Raw genomic sequence first — 23,348 nt, forward strand, 5'->3', positions numbered from 1 at the left:
GCTGAAGTTTTAGGTTACTCGCGTTTTTGAGAATCCCGAGCTCTCTGGACTTCTGATTCCTTGGCTAGCACCGAGTTTTGGAGGAACACTGTTCGTGTGGACTTGCTAGAGGCTTTGCTGCTTGCTGCTTGCTTTGCTGTGATCGTGATTCCGGTTTCCAGATTCCACCTTTCAGTTTTCAGAATTAACACTTCGAGGTAACAATCGAATCACTGATTCATGTGTAATTCGTAATGATCCAAGGAAAGAAAATCGAAATAATTTTCCCCTGCTTATTCTGTTTAAGATCGATTTTCCTTCATAAAGTAGGTTTGATTGAAATGTGTTTGGTTAGAGTTTAGGAATTGTTAGAAATTGTGTTGAACTCTAGGTGTTTGATAAAATGTCTCAATGAAAATTTGTTTATTTGTTTTAGTGTTAATGATGAAATTAGTTAGAAATTGGTTTGTTAATGTTGATTATAGTTAGTTTGACTGCAATGTGGTAGTTTACGGACTGAATTGACACTGCGGAAATTTAAGTGTTGTTGTTGAACAGTTAGAAATGACACAATGTCCCTATGAAAAAATTCATTGATTTGTTGCCTTTTGAAATGTTGTGTAGATATGTCTCAGAGGCTTGACAAAGTTAGAGCAGGGAGGGAGTCCACTACAGGTAGTGCATGGGCCGAAAAGGTTGCACAATGCCCTCCTCATGCTTAGGCTCGTAAACGGAGTCAATGGGTGTAACGCCCTACTTCTATTAAAGCGATAAAACACGCGAATAATAAATATATTCAAAAAATAGACGTTACGTCATCATACAAAATTCAAATTCACATGCATGTATAAAATCTCAACAGTCGTAGCGGATATATATACCATATAATTCAACATATACATGCCATGATATCGAAAATGCATCATAAATGAATCTTCAAAATGCTTTGGATACTCTTCTGATACGTATCAGGAAGTATATCGGGCAGGTATCGGTGCAGGATGGATACGATATGTTATAAATTTTGAAGTATCGGGGCTTCACAGAAAGAAAAAAAAGTAATGTTTTTTTATTAAGGGACCTATCTTTACAATTAAAGCTGAGCCTTTAATTTTGTAGGAACGGCCCTGATAGGAACCCCAAATCTAAGTCATTTTCGAGTTCATCAGTTCGATCAACAAAATCGAGGAGTATGGTCCTAAACTTGTTTCTCACAATCACAATAATCATTTGATCGGTAAAAATTGTAATTCGATTTTTATCTAAACTCTTATAAAACAAAATTTTCTTATTTTAGTTGAAACCTGAACAATGACAAATGACTCTCCCGTTTATCTACTCCTATTACTCCACTAGTTATTTTATTTATCGAGTTTATCTCTCTTCAAATGGAAGTGTCCAATTAAATGGAGAAGCTTCGGGTTTCTCACTGTTAATCATCGCCTCCACAGATGAAACATGGTTTCAAGTGACGACCTCTCAAGATAAAGGTTTATAACGTGACTGCAGCTACAATAGTCAACAGATGAAATTGTTCCACTACATGTGATCAGATGTAGCAGACTTGGTGAGAGGGATCAGATGCATTGCAAATTTTTATATTGTCAGTATAAACTTGTGATACTGATAGAATGTGAAGACAAATCATGATGATAATATAATATCTACTTTATTTGATTTACTTATTTTATTAGGCAACATCAGCATGTAAAATAAAAGCTTTAATACAAAGACATGGGTTCTGGTAGTAGGTGAATAATTGTCTGAAATATCATATTTTATATAGCCGGCCTAACCCTATCTAAAGGTCCCTAACCAAGGGAAACATTTGTTTCCAAATGATTCCGGATTAGGACAATAAACACAGTTGGAATAGGGATATTGCATATTATATGCATGTGTCGGGGTTCAAATTCCGGACACTCAACTTCTCCATATTTAAAATGTGTGAGCTCTCACCAGTTGCCTACTTGACCCAATAAAAAAAAAGGTCTCCTATGCTGAAAGGCGATCACTTTGGAATCCTCTCTTTTGCTTTATTGTTTTCTTTTCTTTATATCAATTAACCATTGGTGTGTTTTTTTCTGTAGTTTGTCAATGCTTTTCTCAATACTTCAATTATTCATTCACAACATAACCCTGTATTTTTCTTCAGCCTTATCTCTTTACCATACACACTGCCAACTATCCCAATTCTAAATCTTCATAGTTCTAAAATTCATTCAAGATTTAGTTACAACATCATTCCTTGCTGCTTTTACTTTAACAATAGAAGATGGCTGCAACTTTGGTGGGAGGGGCTTTTCTCTCTGCTACTGTTCAGACTTTAGTTGAGAAACTTGCTTCACAAGAGTTTTGTGATTACATCAGAAACACCAAGCTGAATTCCTCACTGTTGGCAGAGTTGGAAACAACACTGCTCGCTCTTCAGGCGGTGCTGGATGATGCAGAACAGAAGCAAATCACCAACACTGCTGTCAAACAATGGTTGGATCAGCTGAAAGATGCAATCTATGATGCTGAGGATTTGCTTAACCAAATCAATTACGACTCCCTGCGATGTAAGGTGGAGAAGAAACAAGCTGAAAACATGACTAATCAGGTTTGGAACCTCTTTTCGTCTCCTTTTAAAAATCTCTATGGAGAGATCAATTCACAAATGAAGATTATGTGTCAAAGGCTGCAACTTTTTGCACAACAGAGAGATATTCTTGGCTTGCAAACTGTGAGCGCGAGAGTTTCTCTTAGAACGCCTTCAAGTTCAATGGTAAATGAATCTGTTATGGTTGGTAGGAAGGATGATAAAGAGAGACTCATTAGTATGTTGATATCTGACAGTGGCACTACCAATAGTAGTGTTGGTGTGGTTGCAATTTTGGGTATGGGCGGTGTTGGCAAAACCACTCTTGCCCAACTTCTTTATAATGATAAAGAAGTTCAAGACCATTTTGATCTGAAAGTCTGGGTTTGTGTATCGGAGGATTTCGATATTCTGAGAGTAACTAAAACCATTCATGAATCTGTCACTTCAAGAGGTGGTGAAAACAATAATCTTGATTTTCTTCGAGTTGAATTGAATAAAAACTTGAGGGATAAAAGATTTTTGTTAGTGTTGGATGACCTGTGGAATGACAATTATAATGATTGGGATGAGTTAGTAACTCCACTGATTAACGGCAAAAAAGGAAGTAGGGTGATCATCACAACACGCCAACAAAAAGTTGCGGAGGTTGCACACACGTTTCCTATTCACAAAGTAGATCCTCTATCAGATGATGACTGTTGGTCGTTACTTTCAAAGCATGCATTCGGAAGTGAAGACCGTCGAGGTAGAAAGTACCCAAATCTAGAAGAAATTGGTAGAAAGATTGCCAAAAAGTGTGGTGGATTGCCCATAGCTGCTAAAACACTCGGAGGAATTTTGCGTTCAAAGGTAGATGCAAAAGAGTGGACTGCAATTCTAAATAGTGACATATGGAACTTACCAAATGATACAATTTTACCTGCTTTGCGTCTAAGTTATCAATATCTTCCCTCACATTTGAAAAGATGTTTTGCCTATTGCTCAATTTTTCCGAAGGATTTTCCACTTGACAAGAAGGAATTGATTTTGTTATGGATGGCAGAAGGCTTCCTAGAGCATTCTCAACGTAATAAAACAGCTGAGGAAGTAGGCCATGACTACTTTATTGAATTGTTATCCAGGTCCTTAATTCAACAATCAAATGATGATGGAAAAGAAAAATTTGTTATGCACGACCTTGTCAATGATTTAGCCTTAGTGGTGTCAGGAACAAGTTGCTTCAGGCTTGAATTTGGTGGTAACATGTCTAAAAATGTTCGTCATTTTTCATATAATCAAGGAGATTACGACTTTTTCAAGAAGTTTGAGGTTCTCTACGATTTCAAGTGCTTGCGAAGCTTTCTACCCATTAACCTACGCAACTGGGTAGGAGGATATTACTTATCTAGTAAGGTTGTTGAAGATTTAATACCCAAACTCAAACGGTTACGCGTGCTATCCTTAAAATATTATCGAAACATCAACATACTGCCAGAATCAGTTGGTAGTTTGGTGGAGTTGAGGTATTTAGATCTCTCATTCACTGGAATTAAAAGCTTACCTAATGCAACATGCAATCTTTACAATCTGCAAACCTTGAATTTAACACAATGTGAAAACCTCACTGAGTTGCCACTACATTTTGGAAAGTTAATTAACTTACGGCACCTTGATATTAGTAAGACAAATATAAAGGAGATGCCAATGCAAATTGTTGGACTCAATAACCTGCAAACATTAACTGATTTTTCAGTCGGCAAGCAAGACACCGGGTTAAGTGTCAAAGAGGTTGGTAAGTTTCCTAACCTGCGGGGAAAACTTTGTATCAAGAACCTGCAGAATGTCAGCGATGCCATTGAGGCGTATGATGTCAACATGAGAAAAAAAGAACATATTGAGGAGTTAGAGTTACAATGGAGCAAACAAACGGAAGATTCGCGAACAGAGAAGGATGTGCTTGATATGTTACAACCTTCATTTAACCTTAGGAAGCTGATTATTAGGTTGTATGGTGGAACAAGCTTTCCGAGTTGGTTGGGTGATCCTTTGTTTTCTAACATGGTGTCCTTGTGTATCTCGAATTGTGAATATTGTGTAACACTTCCACCACTAGGCCAACTACCTTCTCTCAAGGACTTGACTATTGAGGGTATGACAATGGAAACAATTGGGCTAGAGTTCTATGGGATGACAGTAGAACCTTCCATTTCCTTATTCCGACCATTTCAATCTCTCGAGTCTTTACAAATCTCCAGTATGCCGAATTGGAAAGAATGGATACACTATGAAAATGATGAGTTTAATTTTCCTCGCCTTAGAACTTTGTGCTTAAGCCAATGTCCTAAACTAAAGGGACATTTGCCTAGCAGTCTTCCTTCAATAGACGAAATCAATATAACTGGTTGTGACCGTCTCTTGACAACACCACCAACTACTTTGCATTGGCTCTCCTCATTAAACGAAATAGGTATACAAGGGTCTACAGGAAGTTCCCAATGGTTGTTACTTGAGATTGATTCTCCTTGTGTGCTTCAAAGTGCAACAATCAGTTATTGTGATACCCTGTTTTCTTTACCCAAAATTATTAGGAGCAGCATTTGTCTTCGATTCTTGGAACTTTATGATCTTCCATCTCTCGCTGCTTTTCCAACAGATGGTCTACCCACTTCATTGCAGTACATTAGAATTGATGATTGTCCGAATTTAGCATTCCTGCCACTTGAAACATGGGGCAATTACACATCTCTTGTGACTTTGCACTTATGGAATAGTTGTTATGCACTTACCTCATTCCCTTTGGATGGTTTCCCAGCCCTCCAAGATCTTTTCATTTGTCGCTGTAAAAATCTGGAATCCATTTTTATTTCAAAAAATTCTTCCCATCTCCCGTCAACCCTCCAATCATTTGAGGTATATGAATGTGATGAACTTAGATCATTGACTCTACCAATAGACACCCTGATCTCTCTTGAACGTTTGTCCCTCGGAGATCTTCCAGAACTAACTTTACCATTTTGTAAAGGAGCTTGCCTACCTCCCAAATTACGAAGCATTTTTATTCGATCAGTGAGAATAGCAACGCCTGTAGCTGAATGGGGTCTCCAACATCTTACTTCTCTTTCAAGTTTGTATATTGGAGGTGACGATGATATTGTTAACACCTTGCTGAAGGAGCGGTTGCTGCCAATTTCACTTGTGTCTTTGAGTATTTCTAATCTCTGTGAAATAAAATCCATTGATGGAAATGGACTCCGACACCTATCCTCTCTTGAAACACTTTGTTTAAATGACTGTCCAAGACTTGAGTCTCTTTCAAAAGACACTTTTCCATCCTCTCTTAAGATACTGCGCATCTGGAAATGCCCTCTGTTAGAAGCAAACTATAAAAGTCAGAGGTGGGAACATTTGTCCATCCCAGTCTTGAAAATAAATAACGAAGTGATAATATGAGGGAAGGGACGGAAAATTTGCAATCCTGTTTCAGGTATAATTCTCTTTTATGCATCTATCCATGAAGAATTGTTCAATTTTTTCTGTGTAACAATTCATAAAACTGTGGTAACTGTAGTCAAGTTCATTTATAATAACCTACAAACTGTGGTAAAACACCATTTCTTGAGATTTTTAAGTTAATGGGTCTAAGGTACCGTTTGGCCCGGCTTTTTTTCAGCTTCTCTACATTTTTAAGGAGAAGCTAGGTCAAACACAATATCAATAAAGTACCTTCGAAAAAAAGTACTTTTTTTAGAATGCATAAAATTAAATGGAATGAACTTTAACCAAAAGTTGTTAAACGCTACTTCAAAAAACTACTTCTCCATAATTTATTTCAGAAACACCTCTCTTCATGCATGCAACCTTTTCTTTTATTTTTTAATATTATTTTTCAATTTGTTTTTTTATTCCTTTTTTTTTAACCGGTCCATATAAATTTTTTTAAAGGAGGATCAATTTAATTTTATCATCTATTTTTGAAGGAATTTTATTATCCTTTTATCACTTATATATTTAATTTTAATATCGTTTAATTATCAAAACCTCACAAATATTTTTATTCCCTTTCTTCAATCTCACAAATATACACACACACGCATTAGCGTTTAAAGTAATATTTTATGTCTGTATGTCTGTATTTTTTGTTACGCTAATGCGTATAATTTTTTTAGTGTTGCGTATTGCGTACAATTATTATTTTTATAAAATTTTGATTTTAATTAAAAGTACAAGTATAGATGCCTAAAAAAATTATACTTATATATATTTTACACATTTATATTGTAACAAACTATGCATATCTTTTTCTTATTAAAAAAACTAAACATATCTTTTTCAATGACACCAACAATGTAACAAATATAATATCATATAATATAAATTCTTATGTTTTTAAATGACACAAAAAATATGATATTCTTATAACAAAATTTGTTATACAGTATAATTGGAAAAGAAAAAATAAACTATTCTCTAGCTTAGCTCAGTTGATATAGACAATGTATAAATATATGCAAGGTCGCGGGTTCGAACCCCAGACACCACAAAAAAATAATAAATTCAAAGTTTTGTACGATATTTTGCCAAACAACTTTAACTTAAAAATAACTTTAGAACTAAAAAAAAAATTAAGAAACCAAACAGCTTTAGCTTTTTCCTTAAAGAGCTTTATTTTAAAGTAGCTTTCAGACCGAAAAAAAGTCTGGCCAAACGGTAGACGTTGTTACGCAATTTTCTCAACAAGTAGAAGTAGATTAAAATAAGAATCCAGATTGATTCTTGGTTCAATGTAATGCCAACTTGTTCCAGTAAAATATATCTATATCCTAAGGTAATAACTTCAATGTCTGTTTTATGCAACATGCACCTCAATGCGATTTACAACTTGTTCCTTGAGACATATCTTTGTTGAAATAAAAATAAAGAACAGTTCACAGATATTTTATACATTTACATGGATAAATAAATACAATTACAATTGCAATTTACAACTTTATCTTTGTGACAAGAACAAAATATTCTTTCTTAAAATCCTATTGAAAACCAGTTTAAATTTTTAAAATCATATTCTTGATCCTAGTTGAGATTAAACTTATAATGTTTTCGAAGCCATTGTTAATTTTTATTCTTTTGTTGTTAATAGGTTTGTCATCGGTAAGGCGTGCAAAGTCCATACACAGAGATCTCGTTATAAGAACAAGAGTTGCTGGCAACATAAATGTATGTCACAAAGCTTCAGTTTCAGTTTGTAGTTACTTATCTATTTTGATTTCTTTTCTCCATATTTTGATTAGTTTTCTTTTAATGAAGAAGCTAAATTAGATTACCGAAATTGGCATCGGGGAGAATCGAACCTCGGATCTTGAGGAGGAACGCACTCTAAGGTCCTAAGTCAACATCACCCGTCAATCCAAGTGGGTTATATTTTTCTTAGTTTATCTGTGTATTTTTGTTCAGTACAGTTTTTATAGATTTAATTCATAAGCACTAACTGTGACAATATTTACCTTATTAATCAATCATAACTATTTGATGATTAAACAAATTTTACTTTCATCTGAAGTGCATATGATTAGTTGGTATTTGGTTAGCCTTTTGTTGAAAGCATATAACTTAAAAGTTGTGAAGCACCGATACAAACACGGACACGTCGACATTGTGTCGGTGCTACAGAACTTAAAAGTCCTTAATGTACAAATTACAATAAAGCAGTACGTAGAAATTCAGTTTCACAATCTGACATAAGTTTTTGCTGTAAATAAATTTTAATTATGAAGTGATGAACTTTCTTACTTCGCGCAGGTAATTCATGATGCCGGTGGATACTTTCTCGCAGAAACTGTCAAAATACCGTTTTCATCAATTGAGAAACGTTCGCTGATAGGATGGCAACGAAGGAAAGTCTCAGGAAAGGGCTGACTATCTCTGCTTGAAGGCCTACAAGACAACATGAATCAAACAATTTTTAGGAAATTAGAATTTTTCTTATCCAGATTCTCACTTTGTTATAGGATTAGATCTCACATAAATGTTTACTCCAAGTCCAGAAATGACAAGCCATCTACAAATGTAAATCAACATTGTCTAATTTTTCTCTTTGTAGAGTCAGTATTGTATATATTAATCATTTCTCTCTAAAAATAATAAATTTAATAACTTATTACAAAGGAAATGTTATGACTTATAATTTATCTAATATCCCTCTTTTGTATAAACAATAAATAAATTATCCAATCCTACAAACATGGCCTAGTTTTAATATCTCAGAAATAACATGAATGACACATCGAATTAACATGACTAACTCAGAAAAAAAATTAATTATCCAATCCTACAAACCTGGCCTAACTTTTAATAAGTCAGAAATAACATGAATAACTCGAGATATAAATAAATTATCCAATTGAATTATTTCAACAGATATCCGTAAACATGCACTCCAAGTGCATTGCAATTTTCCATCATTTTGGTCCTCACATTTTCCATTAGTTTCAAAGTGTTATTTCTGCTTTCAAAGTGTTTGATAAGTTTCATCATCTTGTGTTTGTACGAGGTAAACGGAAAATTTTGAAGAATTTAGAATTTTAGGCAATTTAAATGATTCAATTAAATTTTTTTTATTTTTAAATATTTTTGTTTGGATGGAGTAATTGTCATAATTTTTGGGTAACTTTTATAAATTTTAATTTATTTTGGCCAAATTTGGAAATTTAAATTAGCGGTCAATTTGTAATTTTCTAAAATTTCGAGGGGTCAATTTATAATTTTTGAACATTTTTAGGGGAAAATTTGTAATTTCAAAAAAAAAATATAGGGGTCAGTTTGAAAATTTTGGAAAATGTGTGAACCAAAATGCAAAATTTGAACAACTATAATAATGAAAAAATTTATCATCCAAACAATAGAATCCACCTAAAAGTCTTTGAATTCTCTCAAAACATTACATGGGTCAACTTAGTGGTAAAGACTTGAATTTGTAACTTCAAGAGACATTGTTCAAATCTCGCATGAAACAGTTGTAAAATGATCATTAGTTCCATAATTATTAATAATAGATTTTAAGGAATAAATTCTACAAAATTTCAATTATTTTATAATAATGCATTTTTGTTTATAAACAAAACATTTTACTTGTTGATATTTGTAAATATATATAAATACATTAATATCCACTAATACTCGTGTAGCGGATATTCACACGAATGTAAGAACGGTCTAAATATCAGTTTTATCAACTAACTACTATGTATATCATGTGGACATCGATTATCATCCCTATTAATAGTATAGTAGCAACAACAATAAAATTATTATTATATTATTATATGATAATGATAAAGTCACACTTCTATTAAAAAGAAATAATCTCAAAATATAAAGAGAGAAAAAATTTGATAAAGTCCAAATAATAATACAAATCTCACGATAATTGATTCAAAATTGATAAATGTTTATTAGACATTCAAAATAGTTGCAACAATTTTTTGTGAATATATAAAGAAAGTAACATTTAAGAAGAACAAATAAAAGAAACATTGATAAATTTATTCTTTTTCTGGTATTGCTTGACAAATGAAAATGTTCAACATCATTCCTTTTTTTCTTATACGCCACAAAACATAGTAAAATAAAATTAAAACATACTAACAAATAAATGAGTACTTTTCACTTTTTATTCTGAGTAGAAAAATGAAATACCCATTAAAAAATAAACAATAATAATATGGAAGAAAAAAAACATAAGAAAAAATATATTGAGAGGAGAATATTCAAAGATAAATAATATAAATTAAAAAATAAAACCCTAATAAATAAAATGGTTGAAAAGTGTGTTAGAACAACAATGGTTCATACAAGTCCTCTAAGGTTTTGATGATAACAAAGTATTGAAGAACAATTGGAATACTAACATACGTTCAAGTGTATAAAATCTATCTATCATGAAGAAATAACATATGAAGAGCATAAGAAGGAACTGGAGAAGCCTAGAAGACTATGATGGAAGATCTAAAAGAAAGTCAACCAGAAGTCAACATCATTAGAAGAAAGATGTCTCAAAGAAGCTGAAGAGTGACCTCAAGAGATTCCGTGAAGGCCATCAGACACATAATATGTCTGGCATACTTGGATCTGAGGGACCCGAAATGCAGGTAAATTTTTGTCTAATATTGTGAGCTGTCTATACCGTAGTATCTGATAGAGGAGTTCTTTTGTCTTCTTCTGTCTACGTGTGCAACTAGACAAAGGACCTTAAGAACAAAGAGAATACAACACGTAATTCATCTTTCAGCAAAGGAAATTCAAAAGATTTTCCAACGGAATTATCCATATCAGGCAAAGAGTCAACTTTCTTGATCAAAGTTATCCAACGACTCTATTTGCATTGGAACTTTTCCAACGTCTCTTAAATCACTGCATATAAAAGGAGTTGAAGACCTGAAGCAGAAATAACAAGACTATGTTATTTTTATATGCCAAATCTCCGTCAAATCAAATAGCGCAAAACACTTAGAATTTTAGCTTTCAAGTTTATATCTTAGAAATCCTAAGGAGTCTGTTCATTTGTTCAGTTCACTACCATTGTTAAATCTAGTGTAAGAAAAAAGTAACTTGTAACACCCCGTTATCCCAACAATTAATAATAAATAAGATAATCAGAGTTCCTCCACAAACAGGCATGTCACACTGCTTTTCAAAATTTCTTAAATAGAAATAAATACTATTTAATAAACATCAATAATTTGCAGCGGAATATTTTTCGAAATATCTAACATCAACATCCAACAATAATCCTGGCACAAAGGCCTCAACATAAATATTCACCAAAATTGTTCAACAACAATAAAAGGCTACATCAGCATGTTCCAAAATTGATACATAAGGAATGAAAATAAACAACTAATTCTCATCCTGTTACGTATCAGAGCCCTAGACACTTGAGCCACCACTCTACTATTCTTCATCACCTGCAAGTTACCCATAGGAAGGGCAACATTTCCAAGCAGAAGGGGTGAGATTCACAAACAATAATAATAGATGAGTAAATAGTCAATTTTCCCCCTGAAATTGTAAGTTTCATCAATTACCCCCCTGAAATTAACAAAACATCAATTACCCCCCTAAAATTTCACAACGTTAGTCAATTTACCCCCTCCGTCAAATTTTTCTGTTAGTGAACATGACGTTTTGCAAATACCCCCCTGAAGTTTTGCACTTATGTGCAAAATGCCCCCCAAACTTAAAAATTTATATTATTTTTTTCTTAAAAACAAACAATTAATAGTTAAATATTAAAGCTAACTATTAATTTTGGAGTTTGGAAAAACTACATACATATATACATCAAAATAGGGAAAAATGTGTATTTTTAAAGTGACAATAATGGTTATTTCTAATAGACAAATTATTATTTTTAGAGGTTTATAAACAAATTAATAATCAGATTTAAATTTATATTTTCTCCTTCACCATCTTAGTCTTTTAACTCCTCCAACTCCTTCAACAATTTGCTCAAACCATTTAAACTACACAACCCCCAATATTAATCCACAAATCATCCCATTATTGTCACTTTAAAAAATACATATTTTTTCCCATTTTGGAGCCTATTTTGATGTATATATGCATGTAGTTTTCCCAAATTCCAAAATTAATAGTTAGTTTTAATATTTAACTATTAATTGTTTGTTTTTAAGAAAAAAATAATATAAATTTTTAAATTTGGGGGGCATTTTGCACATAAGTGCAAAACTTCAGGGGGGTATTTGCAAAACGTCATGTTCACTAACAGAAAAATTTGACGGAGGGGGTAAATTGACTAACGTTGTGAAATTTCAGGGGGGTAATTGAAGTTTTGTTAATTTCAGGGGGGTAATTGATGAAACTTACAATTTCAGGGGGGAAATTGACTATTTACTCAATAATAGATATATAATTCATCAATCGAATCTAACACCCTAAATATCATCAATACATCATTATATATATATATATATATATATATATATATATATATATATATATATTTCATGATCACATCATTAACATCATATTCATCTTCAATCAATAGTAAGAATTATTACTCAATCACCAACGACGACTAATGCAATGACATGACAACACCACTAAGACTCCTCAACAAATGCGACTATACACATGCATATGGTACCATTTTACAGGACATAAGTCCTCACCGAATTTGAATGGTTAAAGCATTCAGAGGGCATAAGAGTTTGTTGGATGCATGTGTACAAATTAAATTCTTAAAGAAATAGAATTAATACTACAAAATAAATAAATAATTGAATCACATGTTATGCAATTATTTAATCACTTTCCAACATCAATAATTGAATCACATGTTATCACAATGGGGACTCACTTCACACAGGCTGTAATATATATTTCCTCTTTTGAGAGACACAACCTGCAAAACCACACATAGACTGCAAAACCACTACTCTCTATTGAAAACTGTTGGCTTTCTCTCTCTCAGCTGTATTGCATTTATTTTTATTATTTACAATTAATTGTTTTGAAACAGTTAAGCATTATAATAATAATCTTTTTTTGACTAATGTACTACTTTATATCATATTTATTTATATTTATCACTAGTATTTATTTTCCTTTAATTTTCATTGAAAGCTTAGCTACCTGCAAACCTGAATCTCTTTACTACACACAGTACCAACTATTTGCTTTTTATCAATGCTTTTCTCAGTACTTCAATTATTCATTCACAACATAACCGTTTATTTTTCTTCAGCCTTATCTCTTTACTATATACACGCTACCAACTATCCTTATTCTAAATCTTCATAGTTCAGAAATTCATTCAAGATTTAGACATTTAGTTACAACATCATTCCTTGCTACTTTACTTTAACAATAGAAAATGGCTGCAACTTTGGTGGGAGGGGCTTTTCTCTCTGCTACTGTTCAGACTTTAGTTGAGAAACTTGCTTCACAAGAGTTTTGTGATTACATAAGAAACACCAAGCTGAATTCCTCGCTGTTTGCAGAGTTGGAAACAACACTGCTCGCTCTTCAGGCGGTGCTGGATGATGCAGAACATAAGCAAATCACCAACACTGCTGTCAAACAATGGTTGGATCAGCTGAAAGATGCAATCTATGATGCTGAGGATTTGCTTAACCAAATCAACTACGACTCCCTGCGATGTACGGTGGAGAAGAAACAAGCTGAAAACATGACTAATCAGGTTTGGAACCTCTTTTCGTCTCCGTTTAAAAATCTCTATGGAGAGATCAATTCACAAATGAAGATTATGTGTCAAAGGCTGCAGATTTTTGCACAACAGAGAGATATCCTTGGCTTGCAAACTGTGAGCGGGAGAGTTTCTCTAAGAACACCTTCAAGTTCAATGGTAAATGAATCTGTTATGGTTGGTAGGAAGGATGATAAAGAGAGACTCATTAGTATGTTGATATCTGACAGTGGCACTACCAATAGTAGTATTGGTGTGGTTGCAATTTTGGGTATGGGCGGTGTTGGCAAAACCACTCTTGCCCAACTTCTTTATAATGATAAAGAAGTTCAAGACCATTTTGATCTGAAAGTCTGGGTTTGTGTATCGGAGGATTTCGATATTCTGAGAGTCACTAAAACCATTCATGAATCTGTCACTTCAAGAGGTGGTGAAAACAATAATCTTGATTTTCTTCGAGTTGAATTGAATCAAAACTTGAGGGATAAAAGATTTTTGTTAGTGCTGGACGATCTGTGGAATGATAGTTATAATGATTGGGATGAGTTAGTAACTCCATTGATTAACGGCAAAACGGGAAGTATGGTGATCATCACAACACGCCAACAAAAAGTTGCGGAGGTTGCACACACGTTTCCTATTCACAAAGTAGATCCTCTATCAGATGATGACTGTTGGTCGTTACTTTCAAAGCATGCATTCGGAAGTGAAGACCGTCGAGGTAGAAAGTACCCAAATCTAGAAGAAATTGGTAGAAAGATTGCCAAAAAGTGTGGTGGATTGCCCATAGCTGCTAAAACACTCGGAGGAATTTTGCGTTCAAAGGTAGATGCAAAAGAGTGGACTGCAATTCTAAATAGTGACATATGGAACTTACCAAATGATAATATTTTACCTGCTTTACGTCTAAGTTATCAATATCTTCCCTCACATTTGAAAAGATGTTTTGCCTATTGCTCAATTTTTCCAAAGGATTTTCCACTGGACAAGAAGGAATTGATTTTGTTATGGATGGCAGAAGGCTTCCTAGAGCATTCTCAACGTAATAAAACAGCTGAGGAAGTAGGCCATGACTACTTTATTGAATTGTTATCCAGGTCCTTAATTCAACAATCAAATGATGATGGAAAAGAAAAATTTGTTATGCACGACCTTGTCAATGATTTAGCGTTAGTGGTGTCAGGAACAAGTTGCTTCAGGCTTGAATGTGGTGGTAACATGTCTAAAAATGTTCGTCATTTGTCATATAATCAAGGAAATTACGACTTTTTCAAGAAGTTTGAGGTTCTCTACAATTTCAAGTGCTTGCGAAGCTTCCTACCCATTAACCTTTTCGGAGGAAGATACTACTTATCTAGAAAGGTTGTTGAAGATTTAATACCCAAACTCAAACGGTTACGTGTGCTATCCTTAAAAAAATATAAAAACATCAACCTGCTGCCAGAATCAGTAGGTAGTTTGGTGGAGTTGAGGTATTTAGATCTCTCATTCACTGGAATTAAAAGCTTACCTAATGCAACTTGCAATCTTTACAATCTGCAAACCTTGAATTTAACACGGTGTGAAAACCTCACTGAGTTGCCACCAAATTTTGGAAAGTTAATTAACTTACGGCACCTTGATATTAGTGAGACAAATATAAAGGAGATGCCAATGCAAATTGTTGGACTCAATAACCTGCAAACATTAACTGTTTTTTCAGTTGGCAAGCAAGACACCGGGTTAAGTTTGAAAGAGGTTTGTAAGTTTCCTAACCTACGGGGAAAGCTTTGTATCAAGAACCTGCAGAATGTCATCGATGCCATTGAGGCTTATGATGTCAACATGAGAAACAAAGAAGATATTGAGGAGTTAGAGTTACAATGGAGCAAACAAACGGAAGACTCGCGAATAGAGAAAGATGTGCTTGATATGTTGCAACCATCATTTAACCTGAGGAAACTGAGCATTCGGTTGTATGGTGGGACAAGCTTTCCGAGTTGGTTGGGTGATCCATTGTTTTCTAACATGGTGTCCTTGTGTATCTCGAATTGTGAATATTGTGTAACACTTCCACCACTAGGCCAACTACCTTCTCTCAAGGACTTGACTATTAAGGGTATGACAATGGAAACAATTGGGCTGGAGTTCTATGGGATGACAGTAGAACCTTCCATTTCTTCATTCCAACCATTTCAATCTCTCGAGATTTTACATATCTCTGATATGCCGAATTGGAAGGAATGGAAACACTATGAAAGTGGTGAATTTGGTTTTCCTCGCCTTAGAATATTGAGGTTAATCCAATGTCCTAAACTAAGGGGACATTTGCCTGGCAATCTTCCTTCAATAGATATCCATATAACTGGTTGTGACAGTCTCTTGACAACGCCACCTACTACTCTGCATTGGCTCTCCTCATTAAACGAAATCTTTATTGATGGATGTTCCTTCAACAGAGAACAGTGTAAAGAAAGTTTGCAATGGTTGTTACTTGAGATTGATTCTCCTTGTGTGCTTCAAAGTGCAACAATCAGGTATTGTGATACCCTGTTTTCTTTACCCAGAATTATTAGGAGCAGCATTTGTCTTCGATTCTTGGAACTTCATCATCTTCCATCTCTCGCTGCTTTTCCAACACATGGTCTACCCACTTCATTGCAGTCACTTACAGTTGATCAATGTCCGAATTTAGCATTCCTGCCACTTGAAACATGGGGCAATTACACATCTCTTGTGACTTTGGACTTAAACGATAGTTGTTATGCACTTACCTCATTCCTATTGGATGGTTTCCCAGCACTCCAAGATCTTTGCATTGATGGCTGTAAAAATCTGGAATCCATTTTTATTTCTGAAAGTTCTTCCGATCTCCCGTCAACGCTCCAATTATTTGAGGTATTGAAATGTGATGCACTTAGATCATTGACTCTACGGATGGACACCCTGATCTCTCTTGAACATTTGTTTCTCAGAGATCTTCCAGAACTAACTTTACAATTTTGTAAAGGAGCTTGCCTACCTCCCAAATTACGAAGTATTAATATTAAATCAGTGAGAATAGCAACGCCTGTAGATGGATGGGGTCTCCAACATCTTACTTCTCTTTCAAGATTGTATATTGGAGGTAACGATGTCGATGATATTGTTAACACCTTGCTGAAGGAGCGGTTGCTGCCAATTTCACTTGTGTCTTTGGATATTTCTAATCTCTGTGAAATACAATCCTTTGATGGAAATGGACTCGGACACCTATCCTCTCTTAAAACACTTGGCTTTTATAATTGTTCAAGGCTTGAGTCTCTTTCAAAAGACACTTTTCCATCCTCTCTTAAGATACTGCGCATCATGGAATGTCCTCTGTTAGAAGCAAACTATAAAAGTCAGAGGTGGGAACAGTTGTCCATCCCAGTCTTGGAAATAAATGGGGAAGTGATAATATGAGGGAAGGGATGAAAAGAGAAGTGAAGGAAAATTTACAATTCTGTTTCTGGTATGAGTTTCTTCTATGCATCTATCCATATAGAATTTTTTCAATTTTTTCTTTGATTTTTTCTGTGGAACAATTCATAAAATAGTCAAGTTCCAGTAAAATATATCTATCCTAAGTTAATAACTTCAATGTCTATTTTATGCAACATGCACCTCAATGAGATTTGATGTTGCTTGAGACATATCTTTGTTGAAATAAAACTAAAGGATAGTTATCAGATATTCTATACATTTACATGGATAAATAAATACAATTACAATTACAATTTACATTTACAACTTTATCTCAATAACAAGAACAAAATATTCTTTCTTAAAATCCTATTGAAAACCAGTTTAATTTTTTAAAATCCTATTCTTAATCCTAGTTAAGATTAAACTTATAATGTTTTTGAAGCCATTGTTAATTTTTATTCTTTTGTTGTTAATAGGTTTGTCATCGGTGAGGCGTGCAAAGTGCATACACAGATTTGGTTCATCTTTTCATCTCTCTTAAGGAAGCAGCAGACACTATAAGAATAAGAATTACTGGCAACATAAATGTATGTCATAAAGCTTCAGTTTGTACTTACTTATCTATTTTGATTAGTTTTATTTTTAATTAAGAAACTAAACTAGTCTACCAAAATTGGCACGGGAGATCGAACCTAAGACTTTGAGGAGTAGCACACTCCAAGGTCCAAAGCCAACACCACCAGGTCAATCCATAGAAATTCAGTTTCTGACATACGATTTTGCTGTAGATAAATTATAATTAAAGAGTTATGTTATTTGAACATCCATTTATATGACAACTTTTGGGACAACCAAAATTTTACAAAGAAAATGAGGTATTGATACAAAAACCAAAGCAATAGAGAGAGAAGGTAAAAACATATTGTGAGTATGGAAGAGAAAGTTATCACAAAAATTGTCTAAAAAATAGTTGTTCAAATATCATTTTTCTAATTAAAAGTGATGAACTGAAAGAACAAAAAGCCTGACATAAAGAATACAATTAGTGATTCTACCAAAGAATTAGCAAATTGATACAAAAGCTGCTTTTTTGATCCTCTTTCTTTTCATTTTAGTCTTTGTAGCTCATATTGGAGGGACTAAAGAGTTAGGCTTGTCACATCTACTTTGTTGAACCAGATGAAACTGTTAGATTTGTCACATTTACATTGTCTACTTGAAATATTTAGAAATGTTGTAAACTTGTTTTTAAATTGATTACTAGTAATAAAATAAAAATTAACATTTACTCAGGGGTTGTACTTTTTCCTCTGTATAGTTCGTTTTTATTTTAATATATACACACTATTTAATTCAACAAAGGTGATAAACTTTCTTACTTCGCGCAGGTAATTCATGATGCCGGTGGATACTTCCTCGCAGAAACTGTCAAAATACCGTTTTCATCAACATGAATCAAACAAGTTTTAGGAAATTAGAATTTTTCTTATCCAGATTCTCACTTTGTTATAGGATTAGATCTAACATAAGTCTTTCTCCAAGTCCATAAATTTGGCAGAAAAACCTGAAATTACAAGCCACCTACAAATGTAAATCAAGATTGTCTATTTTTCCTCTTTGTAGATTGTATTGAAGAAACCATGCAGAGTTGTTTTAGAATCAGAAGTCAATATTCTATATATCAATCATTTCTCTCCAAATTTAATAACTGTTACAAAGGAATTGTTGCCTACAAATATGACCTAATTTTTTACCTCAGTAATAACATGAATGACAAATAAGCAACTCAAACTCATTCAGCTATATTCCTCTTTTTGGCAGCAAGAATTATAGTTTCATACCTCTTTTTGATAATATATATATATATGGGATTTGCTAGAACACACCCACTGGTTTTTATGTGGGAGTGTTTTAGCAAGCTCCACCTTAAGGTGTATTTAACTACTTTTTAGTTATAACTTGCTAAAACACGCCTTCTAAAAAATAAGTGGGTGTATCCTAGCAAATGCCTATTGGAGTTGCTAACATACACCCACTTATATTTTAGAAGGTGTGTTTTAGCAACATTCACCTTAAGGTGTATTTAACAACTTTTTAGTTATATCTTTGCTAAAACACACCTTAATAAAAACTAGTGAGTGTATCCTAACAAACCCCTATATATATATATATATATATATATATATATATATATATTTAGGATCGGTTGATACCAGGTGTCAACAAATTCGTTGACACCAAATCTTAACCGTCTAATTTATTTAATCCAATGATCCATAATTATTTGTTAAGTTAATTAGCACGATCTTTTTTCCCTTGCCTCATCTGATCCCGCGCTCATTTTTCTACTTCATCTCAACAAATTATTGTTAATGGCCAACAATCAAAGTAAATCCATCCAAATTCAACCCATCAATTACAATCCATCCAAAACTTGATTTCCATGTCAATTCACCAAGAATTTAGAAACTCAAGAACTTCTACAAGTCTTCCGTTTGAATTTCTACAAGTCAATTAAAAGTGGTGAAACATAATAAATCAATTTCAAAAACGAATTTCCGTCTCAATTTATAGAACACGATAAAAATCAATTTCATAAACTCTATTTCCAAAATGAAAAACCCACCAATCAAAGGAAACTTCTCTAATCCAAAATACCCTAGATTCAGGATTCACTAGTTTCCTCTAATTTCAAATGATTTCATGAATATTAGATAAATTATGTGCATAGGTTGCAATATGTATGAGAAATCTATCAAGGAGAAGTGGATGTGGTAGAGAATAACTAATTGTCCAGAAGCAAAAATGAGTATATTCTTCAATTTGTGATTAGAAGAGATACATGTAATTACCGTGAGTCAATTATTTATTAGCCATTGATTAAAATAAATTGACGGTTGAGATTTAGAAATTATATATATATATTGAAATAATAAAAATAAGAACACTTTTTTTAGGAAAAAATAAGACCATTTATACTTGTATATTTTCAATTTTCTTACACGTATTCAACACTTTTTTTCATCTATCTTCCTATTTTTATCACATTACCAACTTATCACATCTATTATTTAATTTTTTTTTTATTTCTTTATCTCTCTAATAGTAGCTTAGAGTTTGGGTGTCTAAGAATTTTTTTTTAAAAGATATAAAAAATCAATAATAAAAATAAAAAATGCTAACGAGTATCTTAGAGCACTCTTGAAAGGATTTAAAATGTAAGTTATATGAAACTATATGTAATCAATATATTAAAAATTGAAATATTTAAATTCCTTAATAAATAATTTTTTAATTTACAATACTTAAAAGAGTTATTTAGAACACTCGTTAAAAGCTTATTTGCCCCACATTTTTCACAACTGTACAGTGAAAGATATCTTTTACAAAAGCTGTACTTAGTAGAAGTTGTTGAGCGCAACTTTATAACATGTCGACACATTTTTGTCTTGGTAAACTTAATTCGGTTTGCAGGAAGATTGCATATTATATGCAGAGGAATATGCAAAGGTCAGAGTTTAAATTCGAACATTCCACTTATTCATCTTTATGAAGTGAATTTTTAATCATCAAAAAAAAAAAAAGGTCTTGCTAATCATTACTTTCAGAGCAATAGTTAAAGAAGTCAAAAGTAGCATGTTTGCATTGGTTAACATTCTAAAAAAAATTATTATACCTTCCAACATCGTAAAAATGACATTTGTGTTTGTGGGGCCATTGTTTAATTTGCTTCATTTATTATATGGTTATTTTTGCAATTACGTTTTTCTTAATGGAAACTAACACTTTTTTATGTTTTTCTTGACAAAAAGATCACTTGTTGGCCTTATGGGTGATGTTTGTTAGGGTTAGGTGGAAGAATTATTGTATTAATCACCTACTCCCATGGAAGTCACCAACTTGAATATATAAATTAGTCTAAATTATTGACTCGAGATAAACGATGGAAAGTTATATAGGAGAGAAATTTGATTTATGACCAGTTTATAGGAGCTTAACTCAATTGATAATGACATTGTATAATATAGGAATTGAGGTTCGAACCTCAAACATTTAAAATGTATGAGATCAAGTCATAAGATTATTTGACCAAAAAAAATTGACCCTCCGCTCAACAACTTCTACTAAGTACAGCTTTTGTAAAAGATATCTTTCACTTCACAGTTGTGAAAAATGTGGGGCAAATAAGCTTTTAACGAGTGTTCTAAATAACTCTTTAAGTATTGTAAATTAGAATTTTATTTATTAAGTAATTTAAATATTTGAATTTTTAATATATTGATTACATATAGATTCATTATAACTTACATTTTAAATCCTTTAAAGAGTACCCTAAGATACTTGTTAGCATTTTTTATTGATTTTTTTATATCTTTTTAAAAAAAAATTCTTAGACACCCAAACTCTAAGCTACTATTAGAGAGATAAAGAAATAAAAAAAAAAAATTAAATAATAGATGTGATAAGTTGCTAATGTGATAAAAATAGGAAGATAGATGAGAAAAAGTGTTGAATACGTGTAAGAAAATTGAAAATATACAAATATAAATGGTCTTATTTTTTCCAAAGAAAAGTGTTCTTATTTTTATTATTTCGATATATATATATATATATATATATATGTATTTCTTTTTTCTTTTTTCTTTTATAGAAACATCATAGGCGAACAATATCATATCCCTTCTTACAAGGAAGATATGTTACGATTTGTTATTCTCTCCATCAAGTAATTAATTTATCTTATTTTAGCCCCAAAAATTGTTCCACGTGTTTTGTATCCATGGAAATCTAATGTTTCTTTTTTTATGACTCATTGTAACTTGTGCTCTTAGGACACATGTTAAGCATCTTAAAATAAAAATTCTTTCTTAAATTTTATGCATTGAATTAGTTAAAAGTAAAAAATATTAATTAAAATGTATTAATTACAATAAAACATTTTTAATTTTACTCTTTAACTTATGTCTTAAAGGTACAAGTTAGCATTTATCTATTTTTAATATTTATTCCTTTCACTTTTTCGAATTTTATAAAGCCGGTCATAATTTTTTTTATTTGTTCTTTTAACTATTATTAAAAAGAATGATCATTTGTTTTTTGAGAGGGAAAAGAATGATCATTGTTTATTTTTACCTGTGCGCTTAAATAATTTAGAGAAATGTTAGGAACACAACCTCTAACACACTCTTTAAACACATTCAATAATATAAAACCATCTCATCTCTCATCTCTTTTTTTCTGTCCTTTTACGGGTTACCTGTTTGGGTTTAGGCAATCACTTGTTTTATTTTGTATTATTATTTTGATTTTGTTTTAACTTTTTATCTTCTAGATTTACCCAGAATGACATCGCTGTTAACTATCTTCTAGAATTAAGAATGGGAAAAAACTCATCCATTTGGAACAACATCTGTAACACAACTTTCTTCTTTTTCAATGATATGGCAAGTGGACAACAAAATTTTAATCATGTTGTAATAAAAAAAAAAAAAGATTTGACAGAAGAATTAAGAAGGTCCCAATCAAGATACGATACTGCACAGATACGTTGATATGGAAAAATTTCAAAAATCAAGATACGGAAAAATTATATAAGTAAATGTACAATATAATTATAACCATTTTTAATATACAAATATATTAACAAACAAACCAATCATAGGCTCGTAGCACATCAACATAGATATAAATAATATTGAGGATTAAAAGTATGATAATTAGTCAATTACATACACAATATATCCTAAAAACAACACCATTAATGATATACTATATCCAAAAGGAACATTGTTAGTGCTATACTGTGTCGATCCAAAAAAGAAGCACTATATCAAAAAAAGAACACATCAGTACTCAAGAGTTAAGTTATTTTAGTTAACATTAATTCCGAAGTATCGGAGTCGCTATCGATGCAGGATTATTATCGGATACTCTCCTGATACGTATCGGGAAGTATCAGATAAATTTTTTTTTTTTAAATAAAATTTATTCTTCGGATACGCTCTTGATACGTATCGGGCAGATATCGGCGCAGGATACGCAGGAGATACGATACGTCATCCATTTTAAAGTATCGAGTTTATTATAATTTGAAAGCCACGAACATCTATGTCTATACCTCTAACCAAAATCAAAATCAATATTATTTTATTAAAA

The 23,348-nt window shown here is 32.5% G+C and overlaps 2 protein-coding genes across 6 annotated transcripts; both read left to right on the plus strand.

Moving 5' to 3' along the window:
- Nucleotides 1–2,031: 2,031 nt before the first annotated feature.
- Nucleotides 2,032–8,660, plus strand: LOC11405756 (putative disease resistance RPP13-like protein 1). 5 transcript variants are annotated; one of them, XR_003010459.2, is made up of 4 exons: nt 2,032–6,026; nt 7,680–7,756; nt 7,831–7,950; nt 8,339–8,660. XR_003010459.2 is itself a non-coding variant. In XM_024779625.2 (2 exons), the coding sequence occupies exon 1, from the start codon at nt 2,255–2,257 to the stop codon at nt 5,990–5,992; it is 3,738 nt and encodes a 1,245-aa protein (XP_024635393.1). In that variant the 5' UTR covers nt 2,032–2,254; the 3' UTR covers nt 5,993–6,026; nt 8,339–8,660. The 5 variants fall into 5 exon arrangements, 1 of the variants encoding a protein (XP_024635393.1); XR_003010457.2 differs by having other exon boundaries at nt 7,847–7,950; XR_003010458.2 differs by having other exon boundaries at nt 7,850–7,950.
- A 4,489-nt stretch (nt 8,661–13,149) lies between these two features.
- On the plus strand, nt 13,150–18,892 carry LOC11405757 (putative disease resistance RPP13-like protein 1). The gene is made up of 3 exons (XM_003599548.4): nt 13,150–17,238; nt 17,669–17,779; nt 18,581–18,892. Exon 1 carries the CDS (start codon nt 13,434–13,436, stop codon nt 17,187–17,189), a length of 3,756 nt encoding a protein of 1,251 aa, XP_003599596.1. The 5' UTR covers nt 13,150–13,433; the 3' UTR covers nt 17,190–17,238; nt 17,669–17,779; nt 18,581–18,892.
- The last annotated feature ends 4,456 nt before the right edge of the window (nt 18,893–23,348 follow it).

Source organism: Medicago truncatula, chromosome 3, assembly GCF_003473485.1.
Source record: "Medicago truncatula cultivar Jemalong A17 chromosome 3, MtrunA17r5.0-ANR, whole genome shotgun sequence".
Taxonomy (NCBI): Eukaryota; Viridiplantae; Streptophyta; class Magnoliopsida; order Fabales; family Fabaceae; genus Medicago; species Medicago truncatula.